This window comes from Leucoraja erinacea, chromosome 33, assembly GCF_028641065.1.
Source record: "Leucoraja erinacea ecotype New England chromosome 33, Leri_hhj_1, whole genome shotgun sequence".
Classification (NCBI taxonomy): Eukaryota; Metazoa; Chordata; class Chondrichthyes; order Rajiformes; family Rajidae; genus Leucoraja; species Leucoraja erinaceus.
Window position 1 is genome coordinate 15,959,713 of NC_073409.1, and position 16,169 is coordinate 15,975,881.

At 40.4% G+C, this 16,169-nt stretch overlaps 1 protein-coding gene across 1 annotated transcript in view; it reads left to right on the plus strand.

The window, feature by feature from the left end:
- Positions 1–15,751, plus strand: part of LOC129712749 (uncharacterized) — a 36,682-nt gene extending 20,931 nt beyond the window's left edge. The window contains exons 3-4 of the mRNA XM_055661449.1: positions 11,390–11,462; positions 14,333–15,751. Of these exons, the coding sequence (XP_055517424.1) occupies positions 11,408–11,462; positions 14,333–15,447 (1,170 nt within the window). The 5' untranslated portion in view covers positions 11,390–11,407 and the 3' untranslated portion in view covers positions 15,448–15,751. The remainder of the gene's footprint in view (positions 1–11,389; positions 11,463–14,332) is intronic.
- The last annotated feature ends 418 nt before the right edge of the window (positions 15,752–16,169 follow it).

Sequence of the window (16,169 nt, forward strand, 5' to 3'; positions counted from 1 at the left end):
TTGTCCATCCCTAGTTGTTCTAGAACTAAGGAGTTGTTTTAATTGAAATAAAAACACAAAGTGCTGGGCACATTCAGCAGGTCAGGAAGCATCTGGGGAAAAGAAACAGATTTCACATTTCAGATAAAAGACTTTTAGTCAGAATTGGGAAAGGGAGAAAACACATATTTTTTAAGTTGCAGTTAAGATCTGGGAGGGATGGATAGGACACAAGGAAATATCCCTGATAGTGTGAGGCCCAGTTTTCCTCTCTCTAACAGGCCTCATAATCGCATGAATGAATGAATGAATGAATGAATCCTTTATTTGTCATTCAGACCTTTCGGTCTGAACAAAATGTTGTTGCCTGCAGCCATACATGTAATAATAACAACACACAATAAACACAAATTGACATCCACCACAGTGAGTTCAACAAGCACCTCCTGACTGTGATGGAGGCAAAAGTCTTAGAGTTACTGTCTCTTTCCTCCTCTTCTCCCTCTGCTCTGAGGCGATACCCCCCGGGCGATGGTAAGTCAGTCCCACGGTTCAAGTTCCGCGGCCCGGAGGTGGTCGAAGCTGCCGCCCTCCAGTCCAGCGGACGCAGCTGTTGCCACGGGAGCTCCGGATGGCCTCATTGATACCTTGCCACCACATCAACCGTTGCCCTGCACCTTATAAGACATTGCCAGTGTCCTATCCATCCCCTCACCTTTGTAATTTAGAAATCTAACTTGTGTTTTTTCTCTTTCCCAGTAAGACTTAAATCTGAAACAACATTTCTGTTAAGCTTTCTCCAAATGCTGTCTGAGTGTTTCCAGCATTTTTGGATTCTATTTCAGAATTTCAGCATCTTTGGAGTCGCATGTACTCTAGAGCAAAACACTAATTAACTTGATAGGTTTGATGGCAATTTACATTCCAATACGGAATCTTTTTTTCCTACCTTTAGGAAATTCCTACTTTTAAATTCTCCAGCTGCCTTGGTGGGATTTCAAAATCGTTCATTAATTGGTAATCTAGAATTCCAGTTGCTGATCCATTAATTTAACCATCATACCACCAGATCCCTCATTATCATGGAGTCTAAATCCTAGAACTCCCTCCCCTACAGCACTGTGGGAGCACGTTCAGAAAACAGACACCTACAGTTTAAGATAGTTGCTCCCACCAGCATCTTCGCCAAGCAATTTTAGGGATAGGCAATTAACAAAGGGAATGACCACATCTCAAGTTCAAGTTCAAGTGAGTTTATTGTCTTGTGTTCCTGATAGGACAATGAAATTCTTGCTTTGCTTCAGCACACAGAACATAGTAGGCATTTACTACAAAACAGATCAATGTGTCCATATACTATAATATAAATATATATACACACATGAATAAATAAACTGATAAAAAAGTGCAAATAACAGATGATTGGTTATTAATAATCAAAGTTTTTTCCGAGCCAGGTTTAATAGCCTGGTGGCTGTGGGGTAGTAGCTATTCTTGAACCTGGTTGTTGCAGTCTTCAGGCACCTGTACCTTCTACCTGAAGGTAGCAGGGAGATGGGTGTGTGGCCAGGATTGTGTGGGTCTTTGATGATACTTTCCAGCTTTCTTGTAATCTTGTAAAATTAATAAGTAGAAATTATGAAAACCAAATAATAATGGATCAAAATGGTTAAAATCATATAACTCATGTTGTTGTGGTGTAACCCTTTTTTACTTGAGAAATGACCAGATGAATTTAGTCTAAAGTCTAAATTTAAAAAAACACATTGCTTTTAGTCATTGACTTGATGACCAGTGATGCTTGTAAACATTGCTTGCCTAGGTTGTTTTTTTTTTCTTCTGCCAACCTCAGTCTCACTGACATTAGTGATTTCTTTGACAAATCATATTTTTTCCTTTCATCTATAGTGGAATGGAACAAAAGAGAGGTAGAAATACCATAACAACAACAGCAGCATTGTCCTGACAACCAGAAATTGCAAAGCTCTTATAGTGTTGCCGCTGTTCTGAAGCATTTTTTCCCAAGTAATTTCACTACTGAAGAATGAAAAGGTTTGTTTGGAGAATAATTCTGCTCCTAACTTACTCACTGCCGACAAACGCTTGGATTTAGATTTTCATATTTTATATTTTCTAACAACATAGAAGGAAACTAGCTCACCAAATGTTTTTGATCCTTTGAGCAATTCCACGAGTCCCTTTAGGGCAGCACAGTAGCCCAACTGGTGGAGCTGCTCCCTCTCAGCACCAGAATCCTGGGTTTGATCCTGACCTTGTGTGCTGCCTGTGTGGAGTTTGCACACATCTTCCTGTGACCTTGTAAATTTCCTCCAGGAGCTCTGGTTTTCTCTCGCATCCCAAAGATATGTGGGTTTGGAGGTTAAATGGACTCTGTAAAACAACTACATGCCCTTGCTGTGTAGGGAGTGGATGAGAAAGTGGGATAATATAGAATTAGGGTGATTGATGGCTGGTGTGGACTTGGTAGGCCAAATAACCTGTTTACATGCCATATCTCTAAACTAAACTAATGTATTCTTTCAATTAATTCCCTGTAACCTATTCTCTGTCACATACCCATTTATAACTCCCAGTTCTGTTATCACCCATCTACATTTGCAGTAACTCATATTAGTCAATTAACCTACCAACCACGACATAGTTTGGATATAGGAGGAAACCAGAGCAACCATTGAAACTCTCGCATTCACCTGGAGAATGTGCAAATCTACATAACTGTCACATGAGGTCAGGATTGAACCCAGGACGCTGGAGCTGTGAGATGGAAGCATTACCTGCAGGGCCACTTTGCTGTTTTTCACTGCTTAAATTAGGTTCAGAAACATCATAAGCCATTTCCAAATGTATCTCCAAATTTTGACAGGCACCTCATATTTCACTTGGGCAACTTACAACCCAGTGGTTGAGTGTTAAATTCTCTAACTTCAGTTAACCCTAATATTCCCCACCTCCTCTCTCCATCCCTCCCCCACTCAAGTCCTACTGCTTCAGTCTTATTGTCTCTAACTCGTTCTCACATGCTTATCTTTTATTAATTTGTTCTATATCTCCCTATATCATCGTCTATATATCTTGTTTCCCTTTCCCTTGACTCTCAGTCTGAAGAAGGGTCTCGACCCGAAACGTCACCTATTCCTTCTCACCAGAGATGCTGTCTGACCTACTGAGTTACGTCAGATTTTTGTATCTCTCTTCTGTGTGAGCCAACATCTGCCGTTCCTCCCTACATATTATCTCAGAGTATTGTGGACAGGCATGATATTGTCTAAAATTCTCTTTTATTATCGAGAATGCCAGTCTTATATCAGCATCAATTCCTTTGAGTCAGATGTAAGGAACTGAGTTTCCTTCACACAGTTGCTAGGACAGGTGGTATCTGCTACCACACAACAAACCTGGATGTAAGTACTGCCCTCCGTGTCAATGACATTTTAACAGCCACATTATTATCATTTGGGTCTTGGGCTTCCTGACTAGTTTGCCTGAGTTGGTGCTGTGATGTTTAATAAGCTGATTTAATTTCCTTTGTCCAAAGGGGCAGACCAATCTTCCTAGTGGAAGACATGAGGTACCTCAGTAAGACATTGCATTGGGGACAATAGAGTTGAGATGGGTAACAAGGTATCAGTGTAGTGAAGGCTCCATGAACATGATGCCTGGGATTGCTAGAGGTCGGGCGGAGGTGGCTTGCACATTATAAAGGCCATGACTGAGTTGCCGGGACTACCCTGAGATCACCAGCACCAGGGCACATGTGCCCTGATGGCAAAGGACAGCGCCCCCTTGTGGTCCTGGTCTTTCTTACCAATGTAAATAAAATAAATCATGTGAGTTCACTCTACTGTGAGCGTCAATGTGGTCACTGCAGAAACCCGGCATCATCCCCGACACCACACTCCCTATGACTTTAAATAAATCCTCATACAAGAGTTGTTGCTGTATTCATATTGCTATTTCACACCACAGTTCCAGAAATTCCTGGATCTGGAAGAAAATTGGAAAAGCAAGTCAAGGCAGCTCTAATGAAGCAACTAAGATACTGAAATCAACAGTGCATTTAAGATCGGAATTCATTTCAGAAGTTATCAGGTTCAAGATGGCTTCCATACTGTTGATTTTATCATTTTTTAGCAACTTTGCACTTTGATCAAGTGTGTCAGTCCCTCCCCCCCCCCCCCCCCCCCCCCCCCCCCCCCCCCCCCCCCCCCCCTATCTTCCTCCCCCCCCCAAATATAGGATTATGGCAATCAGCCCACAAGTCCTGTGGCTCTAGATTATGGTTGAGCCCAATCAACCCCATCTGCTCTGTAATAATCTTAGTCATAGAAAAATACAGCAGGGAAAGAGTCCCTTCGGCCCATACCGTCTTCGCTGACCAAGATATCCCTTCAGATCAAGGCCCATTTGCTCGAGTTTGCCCCATATAGTCATAGAGTCATTCAGCCTAACTTGCGCATGCCGACCAATATGGCCTATCTACACTAGTCCCACCTGCATGCATTTGGCCCATATCCTTCTAAACCTTTACAATTCATGTACCTGGCCCAATCTCCTCTGTCAGCTTGTTCCATATATCCACTACCCTCTGTGTGAATAAGTTACCCTCAGGTTCCTATTAAATCTTTGTCCCCTCATTCATGATTCCTTTATTCTGGGTAAAAAGCCTATGTGCACCTACCCTATCTTTCCCACCCAAACTTTCCTATCTATGTACTAACTAAAAATAAAATCAAACTATTCATATGGAAAATTTTCATGACAAAAATATTCCATTACAATAAGATTGTAATTTAATTGAACCTAGGAACGTTATCATCGCAGTGTGTAGACTGATCTATCATTACAGCACTGATAGAATGCTACACTATTAGAGTTCTCATTCTTTCTGCAAGATGCTAAAATTAACTCTGGGTGAAGTTAACAATTTTAGGACAGAGTTAGACTGCAGGGGAACTAGTTTACTAGCATCACTCTTCTTAAAAAAACTGGAAAGACTTGCTGAACTAGCATGTTAGCCATGAAATATAAATTATCCAAAACTCCTCCTGTTCAACAATATTCCCTGGCATTTGTTACACTGCTGGAGAACGTGCCAATGCATGTAGACTGCAAGGTAAAGACGAACAAATCATCATAACTAAATATGATGCTTCTGAGGAACAACATGGATGTCTTCACAAACTGTAAAAATGTCAGATTACCAAGCCATTCATTTTATTGTTTTAGAACCTGCAAAGCGACTTAAACCTCGATAATAACACATCCCAAAGAGCAATGGTTTATTTGCGATATGTTTTTCCTGTATTATAACAATTAATAGATTTCTGAAACACTTCATTCCACTTTGGCCCATCCTCAAATTGTGAAAGATATCATAAAATGAAAACGTATTAATTCTTTCCTGTTCCATTTACCTCTCATGTTAAATATTTGGGACGTTTATTCAATGGTCACTACTTGCCTATGGTCACTACTTGCCTATGATAAATGCTTCCAGAATGAAAACAATGATATTTATCATGTAATTTAGGAACTTGTGGCATGTTTTGTTCTTCACTCGTTGTGGAAGAGGTATTTTTGTAACTCAAGAAAGTTCGATGAAACATTTAAACTTTAGAGATGACTTTAGAAATTTGATTGATTATTTTAAATTTCTGAAGAAAAAATAGAACATGATATTGCAAACTACGGGAACTAAACAGAAGAATTTGCTGTATATGAATTTTATTGTTATTTCAGGTTATCAGTAGCTATTAAATTTTTGCCAATATTTTAAAATGTTGCTGATTTTTGTTTTAATCACAACCATTTATACTCCATTTCGGAGAAACGCTTCATAGGTCAGTTATACATTACAAGTGTTGCTCCTCAGAAGCATCACATTTAGTTATGATCATTTGTTCGTCTTCACCTTGCAGTCTACATGCATTAGCACGTTCTCCAGCAGTGTAACGAATGCCAGGGAATATTGTTGAACAGGAGGAGTTTTGGATAATTTATATTTCACGGTTAACATGCTAGTTCAGCAAGTCTTTCCAGTTTTTTTTAAGGAGGGAGAAGAGTGATGTTAGTAAACTAGTTACATTGCAGTATAACAACCTTTGTAAGCAGAAACTTAAATCATCTGAATTAAAGCTCTGGGGTGGATTTGAAAAGTGTAAATGATCCAAGGTAAATATCTTTTATCAAAAATTAGATTAGACTACTATGTTTGAACGATGAAGCCATACGGTACCACAGTAATGTAGCTGGTAAAGCTGCTGCCTCACAGCTCCAATGACCCGGGTCCAACCTTGGCCTCTTGGCTGTCAGTGTGGGGTTTGCATGTTCTTGCCGTGACTGTGTGGATTTTCCCCAGGAACCTCAATTTCCACATCCCAAAGGCATGCAGCAAAAGGCATGTTGTAAATTGACCATTGTAAATTGGACAAAGGGTGTGGATCAGTGTTAGGATCCGAAATAAATTGATGGGAATGCAGAGAATAAAATGAGATTAGTATAAATGGGTGCCTCATGGTTATTGCGGTATTAGTTTAGTTTAGAGATACAGTGAAGGAAATGGGCCCTTCAGCCCACTGGCGCTGACCAGTGATCACCCATACACTAATTCTATCCTACACATTTGAGGACAATTTTACAGAAGCCAAGTAACCTACAGACCTGCTCGGTTTTGGAAGGTGGGAAGTAACCGGAGCACCTGGAGAAAACCCACATGATCACAGCGAGAACATGCAAACTCTGTATAGACTTATTGAATCAAATGGCTTGTCTCTATGCTTTTGGATTCTGTATAATGTGAAGGTGAATAAATTCACTTATTAATATAAATTTAAGAAAGGATTAAAGAATCTAAAACGCATGAAGGATTAGTCAGTTCCAGTTACACAGCGCAGTACAGAATTAGTCCATTTCCCCATCATTACTTCATGGTGGCACAGAGAAGGGAGAAACAGGCAATATGCTTGGTTGTTTTTACAGCCTCCGAAGGTAGCAATGTTGAATGCTGTACAAATGAGATGTACACCAGCCAGCCTGTCGAAAAGCTTGCAATGCTTGATGGAGGTTGCAGTGTTTAAGTATTTTTGTGCGTTTACTGCCATCCAGTGGTTACAGTGAGCTGATTCGCTCCAACTGATTGACCTCAAATCAGGATTTATTCTTGCCAACACAATAAACAATAATCACGTTTACACCGAGCATTCTGTAGTAACAGCTTGCATTCATTCTGCATATTATGTAAGATTCCATAAATTGTCTGTTTTTGGAATCCGTTCATGGTGAGAGTGCTGGCGTTTGATTAGACTCCCTTGTCTTCACTAAACAGTGCATTGGGTAATTAATATTACCTGAACTGACAGACAATGTTTAATTTTATCATCCAAAAGAAGCAGAGAATCAAAGAAGGTCTAGAGACTAGGGGTGCTCCCAGTCGCTTGGTAAGGTTGGATGGTGACGAAGCAAGCAGATTAGTTTGGTGAATTAAGGTCACCCATCTCGAATGCTGCCTTCCCATGAGTTCACTTGCAAATTAGTTCTAACTTCCTGCCACCTCTTGACAAACCTTAGTTTAAACCTGCCATTCAGTGAGGACATCTCAAAGTGGTACACAGCTAATGCAATCCTTCTGATTTACAGTCACTGTTACATGGGGCACACAGCAGCCAATTGAAGCACCCCTAAGTTTAAAATTAGCGATGATATGAAGACCACATGATGATGGGTGAAGGGAGGATATTAGTTTGGATTATCAACAAGAGTCCATATTAATGTTTGTATGTGAATGAACTCTTGCAAGCCAGACCCTTGTGGCCACTCAGTTGATCTACATACATGTTATTTATTATATTATTGGTTATTATGTATTTATCTGCACATTACTGCATTTATAGGGCCCCGACCACGGGTGAACAAGGGGAAGATGACTGAACTTTGTTGCCTTCCCTCAGAGAAATGGTGATTCCACTGTGGGGGATGTTTTTCATATTTAATGTTAAATTCTATAGTGTTGTGTTTCTCTTATTTGTGTGCTACATGGTAACTCAAATTTCACTGCACCAATTGGTGTATGTGACAATAAATGTCCTTTACCCTTTATCCTTTTAATGGGCCCGCTGAGCTGCAGCAAGTAATAATTTAATTGGTTTGTTGCTGACACATATGATAATTTAACTCTCTTGACTCTTGAAGTTTTTGGTAGTTTTCTGAGCCTTTGACCGGATCCTAGTATTCTCAATCAAAAGACACTGCATTTCATATCGATGGTTTTAAATAACTTGTAGATTGTGAGTGGAGGTGAAAACTGAGAAAAATAATGGGAACATCAGCATAGGGTCAGCACTATTTTTGTGCTTATATTTGCTCTGCCATTGTGACCCAATCCTGCATATTAGTCTTACTTATGTAACATATTTAGTTAACAAAAATCTATCAGATTTTATTAGTAGTTGATCGAGCGTCACTAGTTGTTTGATGGCAGTGAGTTCCAAATGTCTCTCATCTTTTGAATATAGAAGTACTGTACTTCCTAACACAAGGTGGCATGGTGGCGCAGCGGTAGAGTTGCTACCTTACAGCGCCAGAGACCCGGGTTCGATCCTGACTACGGGTGCTGTCTGTACAGAGTTTGTACATTCTTCCCGTGACCTGCGTGAACCGGGTACTCCGGTTCTTCCCCCCCCCCCCCCCCACCCCCCAAATCAGGCTTGCAGGTTAATTGGCTTAGTATGAATGTAAAATTGTCCATAGTGTATGTAGGATAGTGTAAGTGTGCAGGGATCGCAGGTCCGTGTGGACTCAGTATGCCGAAGGACCTGTATCCACGCTGTATCACTAAACTAAAAATGGTAAAGAGGGAACATTAGAGAACAAGAGAGAAAGTGGATAAGTAATTGGGTAATAGTTGTGGGGAAATGATCAGTGGTTTTAGAGAAAAGCAACATTATGTTTGAATCATTACATTATTTGCAGTAATAGATTAATAAAACTTATATTCATATTTTAAGCACCAAAAAACAATCTGCTGGAAAAAAACAGTGGATTGAGCCACATTTATTTAGTTTAGCGACACAACATTTATTTAGTTTAGAGAAGCCAGTTTTTTTGCCTTACCAAATCCATGCCGACCATCGATCACCTGTTCATACTAGTTCTGTGTTTTCCCACTTATCCACTTCCTACACATTAAGGGCAATTTTTACAGAGACCAATAAACCTACAAATCTGCACGTCTTTGGGATGTGATTGGAAACTGGAGCGCCTGGAATAAACACGTGTGGTCATAGGGACAACGTGCAAACTTCACATAGACAGGATAGAACCTGGTTCTCTGGCTCTGTGAGAGAAAGGAATTGTTGAGATTCAGGTTGAGACCCTTCATCAGAACTTTGCGTAGGTTCTAGCATCATCCCAAAATTGTTTTTGCTCCATATTCCAACTGCTACAGTTTCTTGTGTCTCCATATTTAAGGCGAACTAGACAAGCACTATGCAGATAGACACAAAAAGCTGGAGTAATTCAGCGGGACAGGCAGCATCTCTGGAGAGAAGGAATGGGTGATGTTTTGGGTAAGGACCCTTCTTCCGATTATGAGGCTATGGCCCAAACTCTGGGAATTGGGTTAATATTGATAGATAATAGTTGGGCTGAAGGGTCTGTTTCTGTGCTTTTTGACTAGGATTTTCTTTTTTTTTTTACTCAACCTTGCACTGTGGTGAAATTCATAATTGGCAATACCATCAGAAAAATGATTTTTTTTTAAAATCCCGTTCTGTGTGTTCAGAGGTGGCTGTAGATTCCTGTAATTGATCCATAGACTGCCACAGCGTAGGTAGGTGGTGTTTGATATGAGTGTGAAAGTGGGAACTCAGCAAGGAGCTTTTGGAGGTGAGGTAGAATATTCTAAAGAAAATAGTTAGTTTGAATAAGAAGTCTGAATACTTGAACTTGTAATGACAGGTCATTGACCTGAAACATTAACTCTTTATCTCTTTCTGCAAAAGTTTCTTGCCCTGGGGATTTCCAGTGTTTTATGTTTTATTTCTCAGATTTCCAATTCCCTCAAAAGTTCTGATGTTTTTGCTATGTGGCAAAGGAGAGTATCTGTTGCCAAATGCATAACCTCACGGCCCCTTGGAACCGACTCAAAGTGCTGAAAGGCTTACTCCTGTTCCTCGGTCACAGAAGGCAGTGGAGGCCAATTCACTGGATGTTTTCAAGAGAGAGTTAGATCTAGCTCCTTGGGCTAACGGAATCAAGGGATATGGGGGAAAAGCAGGAACGGGGTACTGATTTTGGATGATCAGCCATGATCATATTGAATGGCGGTGCTGGCTCGAAGGGCTGAATGGCCTACTACTGCACCTATTTTCTACGTTTCTATGTTTCTAGTACTATGTACAGTTTGCCCGAATGTACCATGGTGTTATGTAAACCTGGGAAAATGTAAAGGTTTGCTGAAAGGTAAGGGGATAGTTGGCGTGAGGCACTCACATGGACCGTCACACCATGGAACCTGCACTCGGCTAAGAACAAGAGACTGAATTAAAGTTCAAGCCTGTCATTCTTTGAGAGGATGACATGCAGGAGGGGGAAGGGAGCTTACAGGCACTGCCATGCCAGGAAGAATCCAACTGGCACCTTCTAATATAGACCTGGACAAAGCAGAAACAGGCCCTTCAGCCCACTGTAACTGTACTGACCATGACGTCTTGCATGGAGGTGTACCCCTCTATTCCCTGCATGTGCGTGTGTCTGTCTCCACTTCCTCTCCACCCACTCTTGGTTGGTTAAACTTGGCATGGTTACAATTGGTTTAAAAATAAACAGTTGAAGACATCGTGCTGTGAACCCATTTTTGCTGTCAGGTTTGATGCAGGGAACAAGTTACCACAGCAGTGAAACAGTGGACCAAAGATTGTCCCATCTCCATGTGATCTCTGCACCCCGGAGTAAAGTGCATTTGTAAGCCTTCAACCGATCAGCATGTTGACTACGTACAACAGCAGGCAGTAGATAGGGACTGTTTGGTGATCTTTTGCATCTTTGTCAGCGCCAAAACATGATGCCCCTTGTGTACTGCCAAGGTGACATGATTTTACCAGGTTGTTTGCAAAACAAAGCATTTCACTGTACCTAGGTTCACATGGCAATAAAGTATCATTGACATTTAGCTACATGGTATATTTCTGTGATCTAAGTTTGGACAGGATGCCTGTAAAAATATATTCTCATATGTGGACTGTGTATGTTTATACATTGTATAGATTCAGGATGATTGTTGTGCTGTTGTGTAACTTTTTATTCACCAATTCTGCTCTTACTTGAGTACGAAGAATGGTTCCAGTATTAGAAAATAGCTTTAATTCTTGCAACTTTTTAAAATCTTTTCCAGGATATTAATATCTCATCGATGATATTTGAGATGGCGTTACTTCATGCTATAAGTGATTTCAATGAAGAAAAAGGTGAAACTATTTCATTATAACATCAATCAGAATGAGTAGCATAATGACTGCAATAGGGTCGTAACACCAAGCAATAGAAATGTTGACCCAGAAAGTCAACTGTATGGCACTTTGCTTACAATGTATTGCACCTGAGAGATTTCTTCAGCAAGGAATGAGGTTGCAACTATTTCTGGACTAAGTTCCAACTACTTTAAAAAGTTCCACTGGATTTTTAAACGATGATTTCCGTGCAGTTTAGGCATCCATTGATGCTTTTCCCTGTCGCTCAGCCTTTAGAGCTCTGTGGGAGAAATTAGACTAAGTTGCCCTGGGAATGACCATCATTAGATACTCAGTGGACAACCAGATCTTCAAAGTAGAGAGATAGATTGGGACCCGCCATCACTTGTATCAATCTTACCTTTGACCCAGTGACCTATGCCCACAGTAACAACACATTGGTGAATCAAGATCAGCCAATGCACAGATGTAACCTTGGTCTATGCAACTCCACCCACCCCAATCTCGCTTGTGGTTGTCCTTCATCCCTGTCTATAGTGTCTCTTGTGGAGCCGTGAAGCTCCAACCTCACCAATGTCTTCCAACTGGGCCAATTCCATGAGAGGCCACAGATTCTAAATGGCCACCAAACGTGGGGGTTACGCATGCCAAACAGATGCTTAGTTGTCAAAAATAAAAAACAGTGAATTCCATAATACAGAGTATCTTTGCATAACATGTTAAACAAGGTATTGTTCACCAGTTAATTACTTCAGACCATTGTCAGTCAGCAAGCTATGCCAAAGGTTAACTTTACAGGCTTTGGTTGTCTTTTGGATGCTATTTCCCATTAAAATTTTGAGAAGACCAGAGCTATTGTCATTATAACTTGCCTCAAGCTCTGTCCTTTAACCAATGGTTCATTATCTTTACCGACCTCCCTTGAAGATCAAACCAGCTTCTTCACAGCCAGAACATGAGCTAACGCTTGTGACTCTAACCTTTTATTAGCACCTGTATGGTTTCAGTTTATTTGCAGCTGAAAATTTAATCACTATCTCTGTTATCTTTAAATGTGACTATTTCACTCATTGTCTATTCTTAATAAACCTCTCGGGTGTGTGCACCAGATGGGGAAACTAATGATTCCATCCCATATAGCCTGTTGAGGTTCTAAACGCACACATCCATCCACACCATAACATTAAGGTTGTGCGAGCAAGTCCTGTTAGACCTGGGAAATGTAAAGTCCTGCACACAATTCTGCCTGAACCCAACCAAAATTCAGGTGCTTCTGTTCTAATGTCTATGAGCATGTTCATCCACCACTCCTGCATTTTCCAAGCCAGTCAAAGATTAACACCACATAGAAACAGGTTCACTGAGGCCATGCTGACCATCAAGCATGTATCTATACAAATTCAGCTCTATTCTATCTTAATTTTTCAGTCAAGAGTTAAGAGTCTTTAATTGTCATATGTACTGAACGAAACAATGAAATTCTTACTTGTAGCAGCTCAGCAAGTTTCTAAACACGGTATCCAATAGATAACATATTTAATTTAAATAAATAAAAACCTCAATATAGGGCAAAACAAAACAAAGCTACAAGTCCTAGTGCAATCAAGATAGTTCCTAGATCGAAGTTTAGTTGGAGTTCATAATATTCAATAACCTGTTGGTTGTTAGAAGAAGCTGATCCTGAAACTGGGCATTGCAGTTTTCAGACTCCTATACCTTCTTGATGGCACAAGTGAAATGAGAATGTGGCCAGGGTGGTGTGGGTCCTTTCTGAGCCATCCCTTTGATGGTGGGGTGGACAGTACCAGTGATGTGCCGGTAATGCAGTTCTTTGTTCCTACTTCTTAATATCTTCATGTTTACTTCAACTCGCCTTAGGTTTTACTACTCACCTCTACACTAGGGACAATTTACATTAGGCAATTATTCCAGCACCATTTTTTTAGAAAGTGGGAAGGAATCGACATGGTGAGGGGAAGAAGGTGCAAACTACATACTGAGACTGAGACAGCACTGGAGATTGGAACACAGATTGCGGATCTGTGAGGTACCAATTCCACCCGATGCACCACTGTGTTGTCCCTTGTACCTCATCCTTCAACGATTCAACGAATCAGTTCAATCAATAATATATTAGTGCCATATGTACCTAGGTACAGTGAAATTCTTTAGTTATAAAGTTACAAAAGTACTCATTAAAGTTCCGATAGTCCCTCTTTGTTCTCGGTGTACAACTCACATCCCCCATCACCCCCGCTGGGTCCCTCCTTGTTCTTGGTGGCCCCCTCTGCCAAATGGATGGATGTGTGCATGTAAAACCTCAATAGGCTATATTTTTACTATTCCATTAGTCGGGTACCATCTAGTCCAACAACTTTATAATTTATATTCTTGTTTCCAAATCTCTCCACAGTCCATCTCTGTTTTCTTCTGCAGCCTTTTTATTCTCTGCCGAGTCGGCATTGCTCCAAAGCTGGCCTCTAATGCCATTCTGATTTATTTTTGTCCCACCACAGGTGGTTGTACTTTCAGCTTTCAAGACTCTAGAATTTCCTCCATACAACTCTGTACCTTTCATTCCTCCAATGATATATTCCATGAAAACTCCATCATTAGTCAAAAAGCTTGACCACATCATTGGGATTATTTTTGCCTGATAACACTCTGACAAGAACATTGAGAAATGTTGAAGATGAAATATAAATGCAAGTTGCTACTGCTTACATCCAGTGTTTTTTTAACAAGTCAGTAATTAGCAAAATATTGGCATGATAGTTTCTGATTGTTTGAGTGAAAAGATTCATATGTATTGATCATTTTAATTGTATCCTTGCTAAAAATGAATTTTATTGTCATATTTCTGCCAGGTCATACTTTGCAAGATGGTGCCGCACAGAATCAAAGTGAAGTACTAGAACTTACGCCAAAGCAGTTCAAGACTTTTGTCAATTTAGTTAAGGGCATTCCCATAAAAAATGTAGCGGAGTTAAACACCACCAGTGCAGTAACCCACGACACACAGAATGGTAAAGCACAAGAAAACAACCTGAAGAAGCCATCCAAAATCAACAGCATATTACAAAAAATATACCTAAATGGAAGCATTCTAAAAATAGTCAATGGCAAGTCCTTACTTCACCACCTCCCGCAGAAAGTCACTATAAAAGAATCTTCAGGTAAAGAGACCAAGTCGACAAATGAAAGGCTTGTTCTTGTTGGGATTTTGGATGTTGTTAACGCATCGCAGGCTAATAATAATGTCAGTGTTACAGTAAGACCTGTAACGCAAAGTGTACCTAAAACCATTACGGCCAAGGGAGAACCTGAACCCAATGATTCGCCTACCCAGATGGCAGAGGAGATTAATAATTATTTGCAGAACGAGTTATTAGCTAATAAGACAGCGGAAATAATGTCTGCAGCCTCTGCGCATGGACACGAGCACAGGCTCTCAGTGCTTATGGAAAAACTTGATAAAATGGTGGCGACAGCACCAATGGAATTTACAGTAAACAGAAAGAAAGAACTTCAGATGAGTGAACACATTTTGCTTCGGATCCTTAACCTCAGCAGCACTGTACTAAAGGAACTCAATGGCCAACTGTCTGGAAACCCGTCCCCCAACGATGACAAAGCTGAACTAGACAAATATTCCTTTGAGGACAAAGAATTGGCCATGGCAGAATCTGAATGGGAAGATGCTGACCAATTAAATCACTACGTCCAAATGTTTTATCAGCTGGAAGAAAACCTTTCCAATCTGAAGATATTTTTGGAAGATTACAACACTGGGGAGAAGCTCGACATGGTGGAACGTCTCCTCGATCATTCGCTCAGTGTGGTTACTCAGCTGGAACAGATCCCATGGCTAAAAGGGAGAAACTCTTATATAGACTTTGAACTGGAAGCTTTGAGAGACTTTGCAGGAATACTGTCTAATGTGGAATCGATCCCACATGACCCAAGAGTTGGACCGACCTGAGGAGAGCAGCATTCAGAGAGTTTCAAATTAAACAATTGGAGCTGTCTGCAAAAGGCTTTGGCAATGCAGGAGGTACTTTCAAAGGAAAGTAATCGCCACTTAAAAGCAATAATAGTTGAAATGTACTTTAAAGTTTAATACAGTATATATAAATACACACAAACACACACCCCACACACAGCATATTATATATATATAGCCACATAACCTGTCAAAATAGAACCCGTTTGAAGCCTTTTCTATCATGTCTGAATAATTAAATTAAAATAGTAAGCTAAAGCATTAAAATTCTGGTTGGACATCACATTTGTTGTATTTGTTTGAAACATACTGCCACAACTAAAATAACGTTATGAAGGTAATTAAAAGGGGAAGACTTGCATTTGACAGACAGCTATTTCCGTTGACAGGCCGTGGAATACAAGCCCTGCTAAATGCGCTGGTTTTTCCAGCACATGGAATAAGGGAAGAGCGGGCAAATAATTGTGGAATTTCAAGCACAGATTACTTTAATTGCAAGTTTCTGATTCAACTATGAAAATACTGTGCCAGAAAAAAGGACACAAACTGCTGGAGTAACTAAGTAGGTCCAGCAGCGCTCCTAGAGAACATGGATAGGTGACGTTTTGGGTCGGGACCTTTCTTCACTTCTCTATGTTCTCCAGGCATTCTGCCTGACCAGCTGAGTTATTTCAGCATCTGTGTCTTTTTTTGTAAATCAG